Source organism: Oncorhynchus clarkii, chromosome 5, assembly GCF_045791955.1.
Source record: "Oncorhynchus clarkii lewisi isolate Uvic-CL-2024 chromosome 5, UVic_Ocla_1.0, whole genome shotgun sequence".
NCBI classification, from domain to species: Eukaryota; Metazoa; Chordata; class Actinopteri; order Salmoniformes; family Salmonidae; genus Oncorhynchus; species Oncorhynchus clarkii.
In genome coordinates, this window is record NC_092151.1 from 69501131 (window position 1) to 69519261 (window position 18131).

The 18131-nt window shown below is 41.1% G+C and overlaps 1 protein-coding gene across 1 annotated transcript in view; it reads left to right on the forward strand.

Moving 5' to 3' along the window:
• LOC139410190 (inactive N-acetylated-alpha-linked acidic dipeptidase-like protein 2) overlaps positions 1-18131 on the forward strand; it is a 288454-nt gene that overhangs the window by 173074 nt on the left and 97249 nt on the right. Inside the window, exon 6 of the mRNA XM_071155649.1 lies at positions 15193-15336. Coding sequence (XP_071011750.1) covers positions 15193-15336 — 144 coding nt within the window. The remainder of the gene's footprint in view (positions 1-15192; positions 15337-18131) is intronic.

An 18131-nucleotide genomic window follows, 5' to 3' on the forward strand; every position in this document is an offset into this window, starting at 1 on the left:
AACACTTAGGTTGGAGTTATTAAAACTAGTTTTTCAACTACTCCACAAATTTCTTGTTAACCTTTCTGGTGCAGGCGTTCCGCTAGCGACCCACCTTGACAACATCTGGTGAAATTGCAGATCGCCAAATTCAAAATACATAAATATTCATAATATACTTTAAAAAAAAATATTATATATACTGTTATATATAGTGTTATATATCGGCTTAAAGATGAACTTCTTGTTAATCCAGCCGCTTTGTCAGATTTCAAAAAGGCTTTACGGCGAAAGCATACCATGTGATTATCTGAGGACAACGCCCGCTTACAAAAGCATACAAATATTTTATAACCAAGTAAAGGAATTACCAAAGTCAGAAATAGTGATAGAATGAATCACTTACTTTTGAAGATCTTCATATGGTTGCAGTCACAAGAGTCCCAGCTACACAATAAATGTTTGTTTTGTTCGATAAAGTCCCTCTTTATATCCCAAAAACTCAGTTTTGTTGGCGTGTTTTGTTCAGAAATCCACTGGCTCAAAGGCGGTCAAAACATGCAGACGAATATATCCTAATAGTACTGGTAAAGTTAATTGAAACATGTCAAACGATGTTATCAGGTTGTCAATTGTCTAAATAATTGATAATATTTCAACCGGACTATAGCGTATTCAATAGAAAGGAAAAACAACGAAGGGCACGCACTCAGTCATGAGCATAAACCAGCACTGCATGATTCTACCGTCCACTGACAGAAAGGTCTAATTCTTCTTCATTCAGAAAACAAGCCTGAAACAATATCTAAAGACTGTTGACATCTAGTGGAAGCCATAGTAACATTAGATACTATATGCATTAAATTGAAAATACCCATATCAAAAACATCCCACTTCCTGGATAGATTTTCCTCAGATTTTTGCCTGCCATATAAATTCTGTTATACCCACAGACATTATTGTAACAGTTTTGGAAACTGTAGTGTTTTCTATGCAAATCTACCAATTATATGCATATCCTAGCTTCTGGGCCTGAGTATCAGGCAGTTTACTTTGGACATGCTTCTCATCCAGATGTCGAAATACTGCCCCCAAGTCATAAGAAGTTTTAACAAACTATAGTTTTAGGTTAGGACATCTACTTTGTGCATGACACAAGTCGTTTTTCCAACAATTGTTTGCAGACAGATTATTTCACTTATAATTCACTGTATCACAATTCCAGTGGGTCAGAAGTTTACATACACTAATTTGACTGTGCCTTTAAAAAGATTGGAAAACTCCAGAAAATGATGTAATGGCTTTAGAAACTTCATATAGTCTAAGTGACATAATTTGAGTCAATTGGAGGTGTACCTGTGGATGTATTTCAAGGCCTACCTTCAAACTCAGTGCCTCTTTCTAGACATCATGGGAAAATCAAAAGAAATCAGCTAAGACCTCAGAAAAACAAATGTAGACCTCCACAAGTATGGTTCATCCTTGGGAGCAATTTCTAAATGCCTGAAGGTACCACGTTCATCTGAACAAACAATAGTACACAAGTATAAACACCATGGGACCACGTAGCCGTCATACCGCTAAGGACGGAGACGCGTTCTGTCTCCTAGAGATAAATGCAAAGGACAGCAAAGAACCTTGTGAAGATGCTGGAGGAAAAACTATCTACAAAATATCTATATCCACAGTAAAACACAGAGTCATATATCGACATAAGCTGAAAGGCTGCTCAGCAAGGAAGAAGCCACTCCAAAACCGCCATAAAAAAAAGCCAGACTACGGTTTGCAACTGCACATGGGGACAAAGATCGTACTTTTTGGAGAAATGTCCTCTGGTTCTGATGAATCAAAAATAGAACTGTTTGGCCATAATGACCATTGTTATGTTTAGAGGAAAAGGGGGGTGGCTTTCAAGCCGAAGAATACCATCCCATCCATGAAGCACGGGGGTGGCAGCATTATGTTGTGGGGGTGCTTTGCTGCAGGAGGAAAATTATGTGGATATAATGAGGCAACATCTCAGGACATCAGTTACACCTGACTCAGTTAAACCAGCTCTGTCAGGAGGAACAGGACAAAATTCACCCAACCTATTGTGGGAAGATTGTGGAAGGCTGCCCGAAACATGTGACCCAAGTTAAATAATGTAAAGGCAATGCTACCAAATACTAATTGAGTGTATGTACATTTCTGACCCACTGGGAATGTGATGAAAGAAATAAAAGCTGAAATAAATCATTATCTCTACTATTATTCTGACATTTCACATTCCTAAAATAAAGTGTTGATCCTAACTGACCTAAGACAGGGAATTTTTACTTGGATTAAATGTCAGGAATCGTGAAAAACTGAGTTTAAATGTATTTGGCTAAGGTTGTATGTAAACTTCTGACTTCAACTGTATACTGCTGCTACTGTCTATTATCTATCCTGTTGCCTAGTCACTTTACTCCTACCTATATGTACATAGCTACCTCAATTACCTCGTACACCTGCACATTGACTCAGTACTTTTACTTCCAGTATATAGCCATGTTATTGTTATTTGTTATACACTGTGTATTTATTCCTTGTGTCGCTATAATATATTTTTTTCAAATCTTTAACTGCATTTTTGGAAAATAACCCGGAAGTAAGTTATTCACTGTTAGTCCTCACCTGTTGTTTACAAAGCATGTAACAAATAAGATTCAATTTGTTTAGCCAGTAAGAATTCTCTATAAAGAGTGAAAACTCACAAAGCCGCCGGCCCAGATGGCATCCCTGGCTGTGTCCTCAGAGTGTGTGCCTACCAGCTGGCGGGTGTCTTCTCGGACATCTTCAGCCTTTCCCAGGCTGTAGTCCCCACCTGCTTCAAGAAGACCACCATCGTCCCAGTGCCCAAGAAAAACGAGGTGACATGCCCAAATGACTATCGCTCTGTCGCATTCACCCCGGGCATCATGAAGTTCTTCGAGAGGCTGGTCATGGCCCACATCAATGCCAGCATGCCAAGCACACTGGACCCACTCCAAGTTGCCTGCTGCTCGAATAGATCCATTGAATATTCAATTTCCATCGCTATTCACATGGCAGTAACACATCTCAACAAGAGGAACACCTACGTGAGAATGCTATTCATTGACTAAAGTTCAGCATTCAACGTTATTCGACACCAAGCTCAGAGTCCTGGGTCTGGACACCACTTTCTGCAACTGGATCCTGGACTTCCTGATAGACAAAGCACAGGCTGTGATAATTGGCAACAACACCTCCTACACACTGACTCTTAACACAGGGGGCCCCCAGGGGTGTATCCTCAGCCCCCTGCTGTACTCTCTGTTCACCCACAACTGTGTGGCTTTGGACAACACCACAGTTGTAGGCCTGACAACCAACAATGACAAGTCAACCTGTAGGGAGGAGGAAAGTGAACTGGCATTGTTGTGCCAGGACAACAACCTCTCCCTCAACATCAGTAAAGCAAATTAGTTGATTGTTAACTTCAGGAAGCAGAGGAGGGAACATGCCCCGATCCACATCAACGGGACTGCAGTAGAGAAAGTTGGCAGTTTTATGTTCCTCTGTGTCCAGTTCACCAAGGAATTGACATGGACCAACAACACCACCACTCTTGTCAAGAGGGCACAACAGCGGCTGATTAAATTCATGCCACACCATCTCCATATACTACCGCTGCACCATCAAGAGCGTCCTGACTGGTTGCATCACTGCCTGGTAAGGGAATTTCTTCGTCCATGACCGCAAGGCCCTCCAGTGGGTGGTTTAGATGGCCCTGCACATCACTGGAACTGTGCTCCCACCCATTCAGGACATCTACTCGAAACCTGAGGAAGGCCCACAGCATCGTCAAGGACCCCACACAACCAAGCCACAAGCTGTTCTTTCCCTTAACGTTGGGCAGACGGTTTCAGAGCATGAGGTCTGATACCAACAGGCTCAGATACAGTTTCTTTCTACAAGCACCTGCTCTGATTCTCCGCACCTTAGCACACATGCACCCATGTGCACACAAAACACACACACACACACACACAAACTTAAATAAAATCATATTTGAGAACTAATATCTACAAAATAAAAACTAGACAGTCAGAGAGACTTTGAAATTCCAAAAATGTCATGGCATGGAGCCCCTATTGATTTTGTTATAATGTTTGAGTCACTCAGCATAAGAACAAGGCATAAGCCATATGGCAAACTGTGTAGAGATGCAGGAAATTAGCTTTAAAACAAAAAAAATATCTCAGACCTAGGAAGAATATGGCCAAAAGTTTTGAGAATGACACAAATATTAATTTCCACAAAGTTTGCTGCTTCAGTGTCTTTAGATATTTTTGTCAGATGTTACTATGGAATACTGAAGTAGAATTACAAGCATTACATAAGTGTCAAAGGCTTTTATTGACAATAACATGAAGTTGATGCAAAGACTCAATATTTGCAGTGCTGACCCTTATTTTTCAAGACCTCTGAAATCCGCCCTGGTATGCTGTCAATTAACTTCTGGGCCACATCCTGACTGATGGCAGCCCATTCTTGCATAATCAATGCTTGGAGTTTGTCAGACTTTGTGGGTTTTTGTTTGTCCACCCGCCTCTTGAGGATTGACCACAAGTTCTCAATGGGATTAAGGTCTGGGGAGTTTAATATTGATGTTTTGTCATATATTGATGTTGATGTTATATTATATTGATATTGATGTTTTGTTCCCCAAACCACTTAGTTATCACTTTTGACTTATGGCAAGGTGCTCCATGCTGGAAAAGGCATTGTTCGTCACCAAACTGTCCCTGGATGGTTGGGAGAAGTTGCACTCGGAGGATGTGTTGGTACCATTTTTTATTCATGGCTGTGTTCTTAGGCAAAATTGTGAGTGAGCCCACTCCCTTGGCTGAGAAGCAACCCCACACATGAATGATCTCAGGATGCTTTACTGTTGGCATGACACAGGACTGATGGTAGCGCTCACCTTGTCTTCTCCGGACAAGCTTTTGTCCGGATGCCCCAAACAATCGGAAAGGGGATTCATCAGAGAAAATGACTTTACCCCAGTCCTTAGCAGTCTAATCCCTGTATCTTTGCAGAATATCAGTCTGTCCCTGATGTTTTTCCTGGAGAGAAGTGGCTTCCTTGCTGCCCTTCTTGACACCAGGCCATCCTCCAAAAGTATTCGCCTCACTGTGCATGCAGATGCACTCACACCTGCCTGCTGCCATTCCTGAGCAAGCTCTGTACTGGTACTCTGTCCCTGATCCCGCAGCTGAATCAACTTTAGGAGATGGTCCTGGTGCTTGCTGGACTTTCTTGGGTGCCCTGAAGCCTTCATCACAACAATTGAACCGCTCTCCTTGAAGATCTTGATGATTCGATAAATGGTTGATTTAGGTGCAATCTTACTGGCAGCAATATCCTTGTCTGTGAAGCCCTTTTTGTGCAAAGCAATGATGACGGCACGTGTTTCCTTGCAGGTGACCATGGTTGACAGAGGAAGAACAATGATCCCAAGCACCACCCTCCTTCTGAAGCTTCCAGTCTGTTATTTTAACTCAATCAGCATGACAGAGTGATCTCCAGCCTTGTCCTCATCAACACTCACACCTGTGTTAACGAGAGAATCACTGACATGATGTCAGCTGGTCCTTTTGTGGCAGGGCTGAAATGCAGTGGAAATGTTTTTTTTTGGATTCAGTTCATTTGCATGGCAAAGAGGGACTTTGCAATTAATTGCAATTAATCTGATTACTCTTCATACCATTCTGGAGTATATGCAAATTGCCATCATACAAACTGAGGCAGCAGACTTCATATTTGTGTCATTCTCAAAACTTTTGGACACAAATGTAATTGCAGGACATTAGCTGTGAAACAGAAATTCTACTCGCAGCCCTCTGACAAATGTGTAGAATTGCAGGAAACTAACTTTAAAACAGCAAAATTTTGTCTCTGTGACCAAAAGGAGGGGCCTCTAACCCCCCCCCCCCCCCCCCCCCCCCCTTCTGACACATTTAAATGCAGTCTTTCTCTCTGCTTCGATCACTCCTGGGGCTCTGATGTATTCCGCCCATTTCTTTACAGGGACTGCTAGGATCTCATTATGCCTTCATCACAGTGAATGGCCAGTAAGTGGGGGTTTTAAAGTGTGTACTTGTTTGGCATGTGGCTAATGAGCCTGTGTGTTTCCTGTGCGCTGGGCTGTCTTTCCACTTTAGAGACACACAGGTACTGAGGCAAGGGCCAAGGTTAAATCCTTTTCCCTGTCGTCCTCTTATTTTCATAAGGCTAATGAACACGTGAACAGATGTACATCTTTAAATTGTCAAAATGCTCACTGACAACATCTGTTTGAATTTTGGGCAATGTACTTATTTCATCACATTTTAATGTTGCCACTTGCAAGGATTCTGAGACTATTAATTGACATTAAGGGCCCTGGCATTGTTGAGGCATCTTTCATTACTGTTTGGTTTATCGTAGAGGTTGTTGGCAGTATTGGTCCTCGCTGGAGTAGTCCTTGCTTTAGTGAACACCTTTGGAGAGATGGTTATGTGAGTTTGACCTACACACTAGTCAACCTCATCTACAGCTTATTAATACTCTACTCTGTCTGACCATTGTCTCAATCCTGAAGTATGTTACTGCTGTGGTCTTTCTGTATGTTTTACAAATATATTCTGGTCTTTGTATGTTATCACTTAGATACATGGAGGGCCAGAATAGGACAACTGTCCATGTAGACGTTTATGAGGAATACTTTTAGATTGAGCACAGTATTTCCTGTTGTATTCATGAAATGCTCAAGAGGTACTGAGACTGCATAGTATATTAGTGAGAAAGTGTATTGAGAGAGACTGGAAAGAAAGGGAAGAAGAATATGGCCGTGTCCAAAATGTGTTGCAGTAAGCAACAGATATCAACATACTAGGCTCATCCATACGGTGAATGCCTCATCTGATGCGCAATTGCACACGTGGTTCTCGAAAGATGATTATCTTCTTAAGTAGTGTGTAGCAAATTCTACTAGATGAAAAGCCAAAATGAGTATGACATCATGGCATTTGATGCATCCTACATTTTAGAAATGTCACATTGAAGGGTTCAGCAAAATATGTGTAGGCTTCTACTAGAGTCTGTACATGGCACGATCATATACTGTACTAACAACGACCGGTATTAATTGGGGAGTTATTAACTATGACCTTTAATGATCAACTAATAACCAAGCTAATGATGTCTTAAACAAATATTTGTTTAATATTTTGTCCCAACTTATTACTGTAGGGTTCAGACTAGAAAATGAAGGAGGAAAAGTGTAATTAGAAACATGAGGGGTGGGGGAAAGATAGATGGCTGGTAAAATGACTGGTGTTTTTTTCCCACTGAGATAAAATACCACTCACACATTCCTTCACTTGCTTCCCAAGATGATTATTTGAATGCTTCTTTCTGAAATGTATCGCTTCCAGACATTCCCAGACACCTGCAATATTGTTTTCGCCTCTGTGCAACATCATTCATGTTTTTGCAGCACGCACATGCACTTGTTCTGTATTAACCAATCAAGTATCAATCTGGTAAGTCAGCTGAGGGGGGAGCTCTTTGGGCCTCACCTGGTTTAAAGTTTATAAAAAAAGTGTGATAGCTTACTGATTTGAGAATAATACGTTTCCGTATGCTGAAGTATGCTGTACTAATGAATAAAGGCTTGCCGTCCTAAAGAAGACGTTCTCTTATAGTATTTTTTGAGTCCGTCTACTCCTCGACAAACAATAAAAAGTATAATTTTCGCATACCCAAAATACTTACTATTTAGAAGTACGGGTATTCGGACATGGCATATGTCTTACATGAGCCTCAAGCAGATGGGTTTCATGAAAAGGGTTCTTAAGCATCCTATATTATGCAGTATTTGTAATGTGTCAGCTATAAACATGGGAATCAAACTGTTGATAATAATGAATGAAGGATGCTCCACCCCTCCATTTCAAAGATACAGAACACATGGAAGACACTTTGACTGAAAATGTGAGCTGGAATAGAAAACAGATCTGAAAACCAAAGGCCACTGAACAATTTCCATAAAATAAGGATTGTATTCGTGCAAATTAATTCCAGACCTTTGCTACCTGCTTATTTGGAAATAATTCTGCTTAGTTAGGCTTACAGTAGGAAAGCAAACCTCTTGGGAATAAAGAAAATGTCAAACATTGTAAACAAGTAGCAAACAGTTTGTTGTGCTTATAATCTGTGCAATAGATTGCATTAGGTCTTAATTACATTAGATCTGAACAACCCAAAAGTTGAAACAACTCATGCACCTCTGCAATAGATCATTTGTAGTCTATCCCTAGAAGATCAAAACGCAAAACCCAATACACAATGCAATTGCCTTGTGTGGTACAGTATTGTACAGTTTGATATTACATACTGTAGTATGGAATTTGGTTTACAGTCATGCAGTGCATATTATTATTTCATACAGTGCCTTGCAGTAGTTGTGACAGAGGGGTGAATGTAGCACCATTGGTATCAATAAAGCCACACGTCCACACCAGGAAGACCAGCCACTGTCAATAGCCACTTAGTATTGATTTCACATGTAATGAAGTGGAGATGCAGGCGGGCCTCACCAATAACCAACCAAACTATCCAAGCGTTTTACAGATGAGGCATGGCTACACATACCGAGCTCCTGGTGTAATTATTATATAGAGGTCCTAGAGCCCATTCCAATAAGAAATTATCACATAATGTCTATGTTTATTTAATTTATTTGCCACATAACTGCATTTCGTATGATTTTTCTACAGTGGAATTGGACATACGGTATGTAATCCAATATGTAATCCATTCAATTATTCTGCACAACCATGTACCACAATATCTCATGCCTTGGAAGTGCAAATGAGAAATCCACACACCAGCTTACCCAATACAGCTGTAGGTTCTGTTTCTCAGGGCTAGTACTGACAGCAGCTAGCCGACAGTGTATCAGGTATGGATGTGTCAGTGTGTTTGGTCTGCTTGTCTGCCTTGGGAAGTCATCCTGTTGTAAAGTAGAAATGTACCCAGTGATCTCAGCTCCATTCCCTCAGTCTTGTGGTTGGATCAATACAGCCACTCTGCTCTTGCTCGTGATACTGATGGAGATCAGAGGGTGTGATGCACAACTGACATCCTCACAGGATTCAAAAGAGAATGGATTGACTACCCGATGCAAGGGCCATGTGGGGTTTGTTGGAGGCACAGTTAACAATATGTACAGGTTGATCATGGGTTACAGTCTTCTGAAATGCAGAGCAAAATATTGAGAGACTGCTAGTTAATTATGGATTGAAAAAGACAGAACACCTAAGTAAAGTAACAATGAATATTGTTTCAATTTTGAGCAAAGCACAAAAGTATTGTCTAAATTGGCTAGTCGCTAGTTACATGATCTACTGAAAGTTCTTTATCCTCTTTACAACCCTGTGTTGATGAAACGCTAAGAATGAGTATGTACTAACATGACTGCCTTTCTTATCTCATTTTACATTTGAGTCAATTAGCAGACACTCTTATCCAGAGCGACTTACAGGAGCAATTAGGGTTAAGTACCTTACTCAAGGGCACATGGACAGATTTTTCACATAATCGGCTTGGGGATTCGAGCATACGAACTTTCGGTTATTGGTCCAATGCAATTAACCACTAGGCTACCTCCCACCCCATTCTCTTCGTTTATCTTATCTTTCTCTTTCTGTGTACAAAACTTTCTGTCTAAATATTTGGTACTATTCACTCTTTAAAAATAGAGTACCTTTCTCCGGAAAACGCTGCTGAAAAAAAGCCAAGGAAAACTAAAGGGCTTCTCTCACAGCTGAAAGATTAGTGCAACATGGATCCCGTAATTGTTGCATGCGGTGCACGTCTCAACATGGCAGGAAGAGAGATACTGTATATATTTTTCACCTGGACCATTAATCATTCCTATTGGTGAGATTGCTTCTAGAGCAGTGTGAGAGCCAAAGCCCAAATGAGATAATAAACGATTGCTATAGGAGGGAAGAGAGAAGCCTGGCTCCCACCGTACGTTTCCTTACTGCAGACTGGCTTGGGGCGTGCCACAGTTGACTTACTTCCTTGCCACAGTCACCAGGGGCATGCTGCCTGCCCTCAAGGAAACTTACAGCACTCTGTGTCAAAGGAAGGCCAACAAGATCATCAAGGACCTCAGCCAACTTAGTCACAGTCTTTTCACTCTGCTACCATCTAGCAGAAAAAGACAGAACAGGTGCATCAAAGCTGGGAGCGAAAGACTGAAAAAGAGCTGCTATCTCCAGGCCATCAAATTGTTGAACAGCCATCACGCCATTCCCTGTAGCAAGTGAGAGTAGTAAGTAGTACTTCTGTGGTAAGAAACAAAGGTAGACTCACACACACACAGCTCATACACATGCAGACTCAGTACACACATATACACACACACATGCATACGGCCATACTCACCAACACACACACACTCACACACACACAAACACATACAGCAATGCTGCAACACGTCCACATTAGTGTGGATGCTACCATGAATACGGGTAGTCCTGAATTGATCGTGAATTAAAATTACAGACGCACAAATATCATACACCCCAAAAATGCTAACCTCCCCTGTTATTGTAATGGTGAGATGTTCGCATCTTGGGGGTATGATATTTCTCACTCATCAATATTTACAATAAAAGTGACTCCAAAATAATCTGAAACACAACCAAAACAAACAGTAAATGCGTCCAACAAGTGTGTGGAGTCACAAGGTTGATGTAGTCATTGCATGCTAGGAATATGGGACCAAACACTAAAATTTAGTACTTTAATACACATGGACAGTGCTTTCGGGAAGTATTCAGACCGCTTGACTTTTTTCACATTTTGTTACGTTACAGCCTTATTCTTAAATTGATTAAATCGTTTTTTTCCTTGACAATCTACACAATACCCCATAATGACAAAGCAAAAACAGTTGAACATCACATTTACATAAGTATTCAGACACTTTACTCAGTACTTTGTTGAAGCACCTTTGGCAGCGATTACAGCCTTCAGTATTCTTGGGTATGACGCTACAAGCTTGGCACACCTGTATTTGGGGAGTTTCTCCTATTCTTCTCTGCAGATCCTCCCATCTCCACAGAGGAACTCTGGAGCTCTGTCAGGGTGACCATCAGGTTCTTGGTCACCTCCCTGCGCAATTAAAACATAAATTTAATACATTTTAGAATAAGGCTGTAATGTAACAAAACGTAGAAAAGTCTACACTTTCCGAATGCACTGTAAGGGAATTTGTCCCAATTCTTTTGGTCCCCTAAAATGGGGGGACAGTTCAACCAATATGAATGAAAATACCCTCAAATTAAAGCTGACCGTCTGCACTGATAGTACTTTTAACAATTCAATTTGAAAGTGGGTGAGTACAGATCCAAAACAACAAATGATGTGTCACTGTCCCAATACTTTTGTAGCTCACTGCATATACTGTAGAATCATAACAGTATATATGTCACGACTTCCGCCGAAGTTGGTCTCTCTCCTTGTTCGGGCGGCGTTCGGCGGTCGAAGTCACCGACCATTCTCTAGCCATCGCTGATCCTCTTTTCCTTTTCCTTTGGTTTGGTCTTGTCTTCCATCACACCTGGTTCCAATCCCATCAATTACATGTTGTGTATTTAACCCTCTGTTCCCCTTCATGTCCTTGTCGGTGATTGTTTGTTGTAAGTGCTTGTGTCTGTCCTGGTGTGCGTCGGGTTATGTACCCATTTATTTTATTATTCTGTTTTCCAGTGGGTTTTGTTAATAAACTGCGCCTTTGGAAACACAGTTATTTCTTTCCTGCGTCTGACTTCTCTGCTGCCAGTTCGCACCCCTTACAATATACATCTTTTATACTGTTTTTCACACTGTGTATTCATATACTGTATTCGTCATATAGCTCATTCTAATATATCTACTACTGTACATTCAATTTTTGTTACACTGTTGATACACACCAAATATTTATACACTGGATTCTTATTTATATACTGTATTCTTGACATAGCTAATATATCTACTGCTGTACATGTACATATCATTCTCACTATATATTCTTGGTTTATGTACACATAGATTGCATTTGGATTACTGATACAGTGTTATTTGGGTTGCTAACTGGCATTCGTGATTTCTTGTTTTTTTGTTTTTGATTATTATTTGTGAACTTCTTTGACATTTTAACTGCAGTCTTAGAGCTAGTAACACACGCAATTCGCTGCACCCTCTATAACATCTGCTAACCTGTGTACGTGTACCAATGAACTTGATTTGATTTTATATTTGATTTTATAGTGAGTCCAAACTTTTCAATTGATCTCAGCCATGGCCTCAGAGAGCCAAAAATCAAATTATCATATTTAATGATAGATAATGAATCTTGTTCTCAAGTGCCCATAAGTCACTCTTCCTGACCAAATAGGATATGTCAGTGTTAAGGTCACAAATAGACTCAAATCACCATTTGTTAATATTCAGATTCAGATGTTGAAGTTGTAATTAGCAAGAATAATCACATCACACTGCAGGTAACCTTGAAGTCTGTCCTGCTGTGAACTATTTCCATTGAGAGACCAACTCATTATCTGGCATTGTGACCGTCAATGAGTCAACTCTTCAGAGATAATGCAGAGGGAGCCATTTTAATTCCATTCAGATAACTGTTCAAATAATTATATTTTGTTTGAGAGAAACATTATGGATTGAAAACACAAACGGCAGGAATAGTGTGGAGTTGAAGAGGCCAGTTTGCTACATTGTTATTCGAGTGTGACTGTTGCTGTCACCCCAGCCGGGCGCCGGCAGTGGAAAATATAACCCTGCAAAATAAATGTGTTACTAAAGCAGGATTAGGCTCACAGTTTGCCTGTTTTAATGAGGCTGAATCAATGGAGCATTTCGCCCATCTAAATCCCCATTGGTTTGCAGAAACCATTACTTCCAACTTAAAATCCACCAGCCTATTAGCGGGTCACCTGCAAGCCCCAATCAGAGGTGGAGGGCTTTGATACGAAGAGAGAGAGAGAGAGAGAGAGAGAGAGAGAGAGAGAGAGAGAGAGAGAGAGAGAGAGAGAGAGAGAGAGAGAGAGAGAGAGAGATTTAAAGCAAATTTCCTGCAATTAAACACATTTATCCATGGCTTGTGCCATGTTCTTATGTTATTGGAGTGACTCAAACATTATAAAACAAATCGATAGGGCCCATGCCATGACAAAAATACTCTTAAATGCATAATTTTTTGAATTTTAGATTCTCCTGGAATGTATAGCTTTTATTTTGGTGATAGTTATCAAAGATTATCTTATTTTAAAATATAGGAGTTTATTATTTTTTCTATATACTTTATACAGTCAAAAGTTTGGACACAGCTACTCGTTCAAGGGTTTTTATTTAATAATAGTGAAGACATCAAAACTATTAAATAAAACATATGGAATCATGTATTAACCAAAAACGTGTTAAACAAATCAAAATATATTTTATATTTGAGATTCTTCAAAGTTGCCACCCTTTTCTTTGATAACAGCTTTGCATACTGTTGGCATTCTCTCAATCAGCTTCATGATGTAGTCACCTTGAATGCATTACATTCAACAGGTGGGCCATGTTAAAAGTTAATTTAATGCTTTTGAGCCAATCAGTTGTGTTGTGACAAGGTAGGGGTGGTATACAGAAGATAGCCCTATCTGGTAAAAGACCAAGTCCATATTATGACAAGGACAGCTCAAAAAAGCAAAGAGAAACGAGAAAGTCCATCATTACTTTAAGACACGAAGGTCAGTCAATTCTGAACATTTTAAGAACCTTGAAAGTTTCTTCAAGTGCAGTCGCAAAAAGCATCAAGCGCTATGAAGAAACTCGCTCTCATGAGGACCGCCACAGGAAAGGAAGACCCAGAGTTACCTCTACTGCAGAAGATAAGTTCATTAGAGTTAACTGCAACTCATAAATTGCAGTCCAAATAACTGCTTCACAGAATTCAAGTAACATACATCTTAACATCAATTGTTCAGAGAAGACTGCATGAATCAGGCCTTCATGGTCAAAATAATTGCTGCAAAGAAACCACTACTAAAGGAGACCAATAATAAGAAGAGACTTGCTTGGGCCAAGAATCACGAGCAATGGACATTAGACGAGTGGAAATCTGTCCTTTGTTCTGATGAGTCCAAATGTTAGATTTTTGGTTCCAACCGCCATGTCTTTGTGTGGCGCAGAGTAGGTGAATTGATGACATCTGCATGTGTGGCTCCCACCGTGAAGCATGGGGGAGGAGGTGTGATGGTGTGGGGGTGCTTTGCTGGTGACACTGTCTGTGATTTATTTAGAATTCAAGGCACACTTAACCAGCATGGCTACTACAGCATTCCGCAGCTATACACCATTCCCATCGGGTTTGTGCTTAGTGGGGCTACCATTTGTTTTTCAACAGGACAATGACCCAAAACACACCTCCAGGCTGTGTAAGGGCTATTTGACCAAGGAGAGTGATGGAATGCTGCATCAGATTACCTGGCCTCCACAATCACCCGACCTCAACCCAATTTAAATGGTTTGGGATGAGTTGGACAGGAGAGTGAAGGAAAAGCAGCCAACAAGTGCTCAGCATATGTGGGAACTCCTTCAAGACTGTTGGAAAAGCATTACTCATAAAGCTGGTTGAGAGAATTCCAAGAGTGTGTAAAGCTATCATCAAGGCAAAGGGTGGCTACTTTGAAGAATCTAAAATATAACATATATTTTGATTTATTTAACAGTTTTTTGGTTACTACATGATTTCATTTGTGTTATTGCATAGTTTTGATGTCTTCACTATTATACTACAATGTAGAAAATAAGAAAAATAAAGAAAAACCCTTGAATGAGTAGGTGTGTCCAAACCTTTGACTGGTACTGGATTTGCTTAGTCATTTAAGTTTACACGCCCCCAAAAAATCCAACCCCAATATTTTTTTTAAAGAAGAAATGAATCACAACAATATTTGTTTAACTACTTCGACAAAGGTGGTCCAAAAAAAACCACTTAGGTGACCCGCCCAAGACCTTTCCAACAGACTGACCTTGTCAGTTTAGGGGGAGGTTTATGAGTGTGAAGCTCATACAGCCAGAACAGATCCTAAGCCAGTGTTCCTGTGTTATTCATTGCAGTGGGGAGTTACAGGGAGGAGTGGCCCAACCTGACGTCTCTGCTGGTCCAGCCAATCTCTGCCTCCCTAGCCAAAAGGCTGCTCAACATCCAGTCTGTGGGACTGGGAAGTCCCTGTACTCCTCTGGCCATGCCTGCTGCCTCAGGTACAGTACTCCCTCTCAGTCTCAACCCACTCTAAAAAGCATGTACTGCATGTACCTCCTACTCTAGCCCATTTCCAGTGCTATGAGGGGATATCCCTGATGTTCCTAGTTGCATATCCTCAGAGAAACAGTCAAGAGTCCCTGTCTGGATGGACAGGAGGAGGATAAATGTGTCAGGTGCAGTAGGAGTCTTCTCCCAGTCATTACATTAATCATCTATTATGATATAATGAGCCATTGAGCTCAAGAAGGAGACACAGCCAAGCTATTAGAAAACATTGGCCGGTCCTTCATTCCAATTGCAGGAGTAGCTAGGTATGTGGCGATCAAATTATGTTCTCTGATATACGTTCCATGGAGGAAAGAGGGAATACACTGCAGAGTGGGTCGTTATGGCCCTGTGAATTACAGCGATCCTCAACGTGATCTCATGGTTATGCTCGTCTTGATAATATATATGTTCCAAGACCATTACAGTTGTCAATCAGCCTCACTCATGCTATGCCCCTGGGATTTAGCTGAATCCATGAGTGGATGACTAGCGGAGTGCATTAAAGTGCCCAGGCACCTCAGAGGTTACATTTAAGGAATCTGGTCCATAAAAATGTAAAATCGGGAAAACTATTGGTAAGTGTATCATTGGATTTAAATGTGAGGGTCTTCAGTGAAAGGTCATGGTTCATATTGAGAATATGTTTTTAATCTGAAAATATATTTAAAATGTATATTGTGTCTAATTTCCATTCAACGTGGTGACCTCTTATCTCCTATAATGTAAAGTACCTCTAATACAGTACCTCTAATTGGGGCTGTAGTGGAGCAGTTTGAGAGCTTCAAGTTCCTTGGTGTCCACAGCAACAACAAACTAGAATGGTCAAAACACACCAAGACAGTCATGAAGAGGGCACGACAAAGCCTATTCCCCCTCAGGGAACTAAAAAGATTTGGCATGGGTCCTGAGATCCTCAGAAGGTTCTACAGCTACAACATCGAGAGCTAGTGGCATCACTGCCTGGTACGGCAATTGCTCGGCCTCTGACCGCAAGGCACTGCAGAGGGTAGTGCGTACGGCCCAGTATATCACTGGGGCTAAGCTGCCTGCCATCCAGGACCTCTATATCAGGCGGTGTCAGAGGAAGGCCCTAAAAATTGTCAAAGACCCCAGCCACCCCAGTCATAGACTGTTCTCTCTACAACTGCATGGCAAGCGGTACCGGAGTGCCAAGACTAGGACAAAAAGGGTTCTCAACAGTTTTTACCCCCAAGCCATAAGACTCCTGAACAGGTAATCAAATGGCTACCCGGACTATTTGCATTGTGTGTGTCCCCCCTCAACCCCTCTTTTTACGCTGCTGCTACACTCTGTTTATCATAAAGCGTGGTCACTTTAACTATACATTCATGTACATACTACCTCAATTGGGCTGACCAACTGGTGTCTGTATGTAGCCTCGCTACTTTTATAGCCTTGCTACTGTATATAGCCTGTCTTTTTACTGTTGTTTTCTTTCTTTACTTACCTATTGTTCACCCAATACCTTTTTTGCACTATTGGTTAGAGCCTGTAAGTTAGCATTTCACTGTAAGGTCTACTACACCTGTTGTATTCAGCGCACGTGACAAATAAACTTTGATTTGATTTGTATCACCCATGTTCCTTTTACTGTCACTCATCAAAAGTCAACACGAGCCCTATGATTGAACAGCTCTTTGTCACTTCAGATCTTAATAGGCAATTATACCTGTAATTGTTTACCTGGAATATCTCCCTAATACAGCAAGCTGTAAATGCCCTGCCAGGTTTACACCCATTAACAGAATAAAGAATAACCATTCACTTTGCAGTGTCATCATGCTCTTCAAAAGTCAGTTGAGGTAAAATGAGGTAAATATTTAAAAGGACATTTAGAGTAAAATGGAAGGGTGCTTTATATCCCCATCACAGCAACACCAGACCCTCTCCAGGAGGAGAAAGCAGTTGTATTAACTCTTTTTTTAATGGGAGGTATTAGGCTCTAATTCATGCTATTGGCTGAAAATCCCCTCTTATCTTTGCATCATCACCCAGGAGACCTAGCTAGCAAGTGCTGCAGTGCAGTTGTCTCTGGTTGATAGACAGTAGAGGATTTTGGCTCCAATGACAAAATGAAGGAAAACTGACTAAGTCAAATCCCTTGCCAAAGTCATAATAAAGAAGGTAAACACTCATGCTATCGGGGTGATTATGAGGCACTTCTGCTGTTGTCTTGGATGACTCTACGTTCTGCTCTTTTGAATCACCTCCAAAGGCAGAAAGGCATCTGCCAAGGATTTCACCAGACAGTCAGAAGTGAATGTGTGTGTCTGTGTCCGTGTGTCCGTGCGTCTGTATGTTGGAGTATGTGCATGGATGGGTTTTGCAATCTTGTCAATTCACCCTTGATATCCAGTATATTAAAACACTAAATGTGGCAAATTATGGTGTGCATCGTCTCTGAGAGGACCCCTGTCCTGCTGTTGACAGTAAGGCATGGAGGAGCTGAAGGGGTTAAGAGGAGAGGTTTCTTTAGATGTATGCCTGGCTGGGTGAGGCTGTCTGCACCAGTCACTTCACATTTTTCCATGTGTACAAACCCCCCTGATTACTAACTGGAACAGCACCCTCCACGGCAGGCAAGCATCCCCTGTCATGCTGCAGACACGGACTCACCGAGCCGCACCGCCACACACTGACAATCAATGGGGCCAAAAATACCAGTGGCCACAACATGGTTGCTATCGATCCCTCAAAGAGAGGGGTGTCCCAGATGTGCACC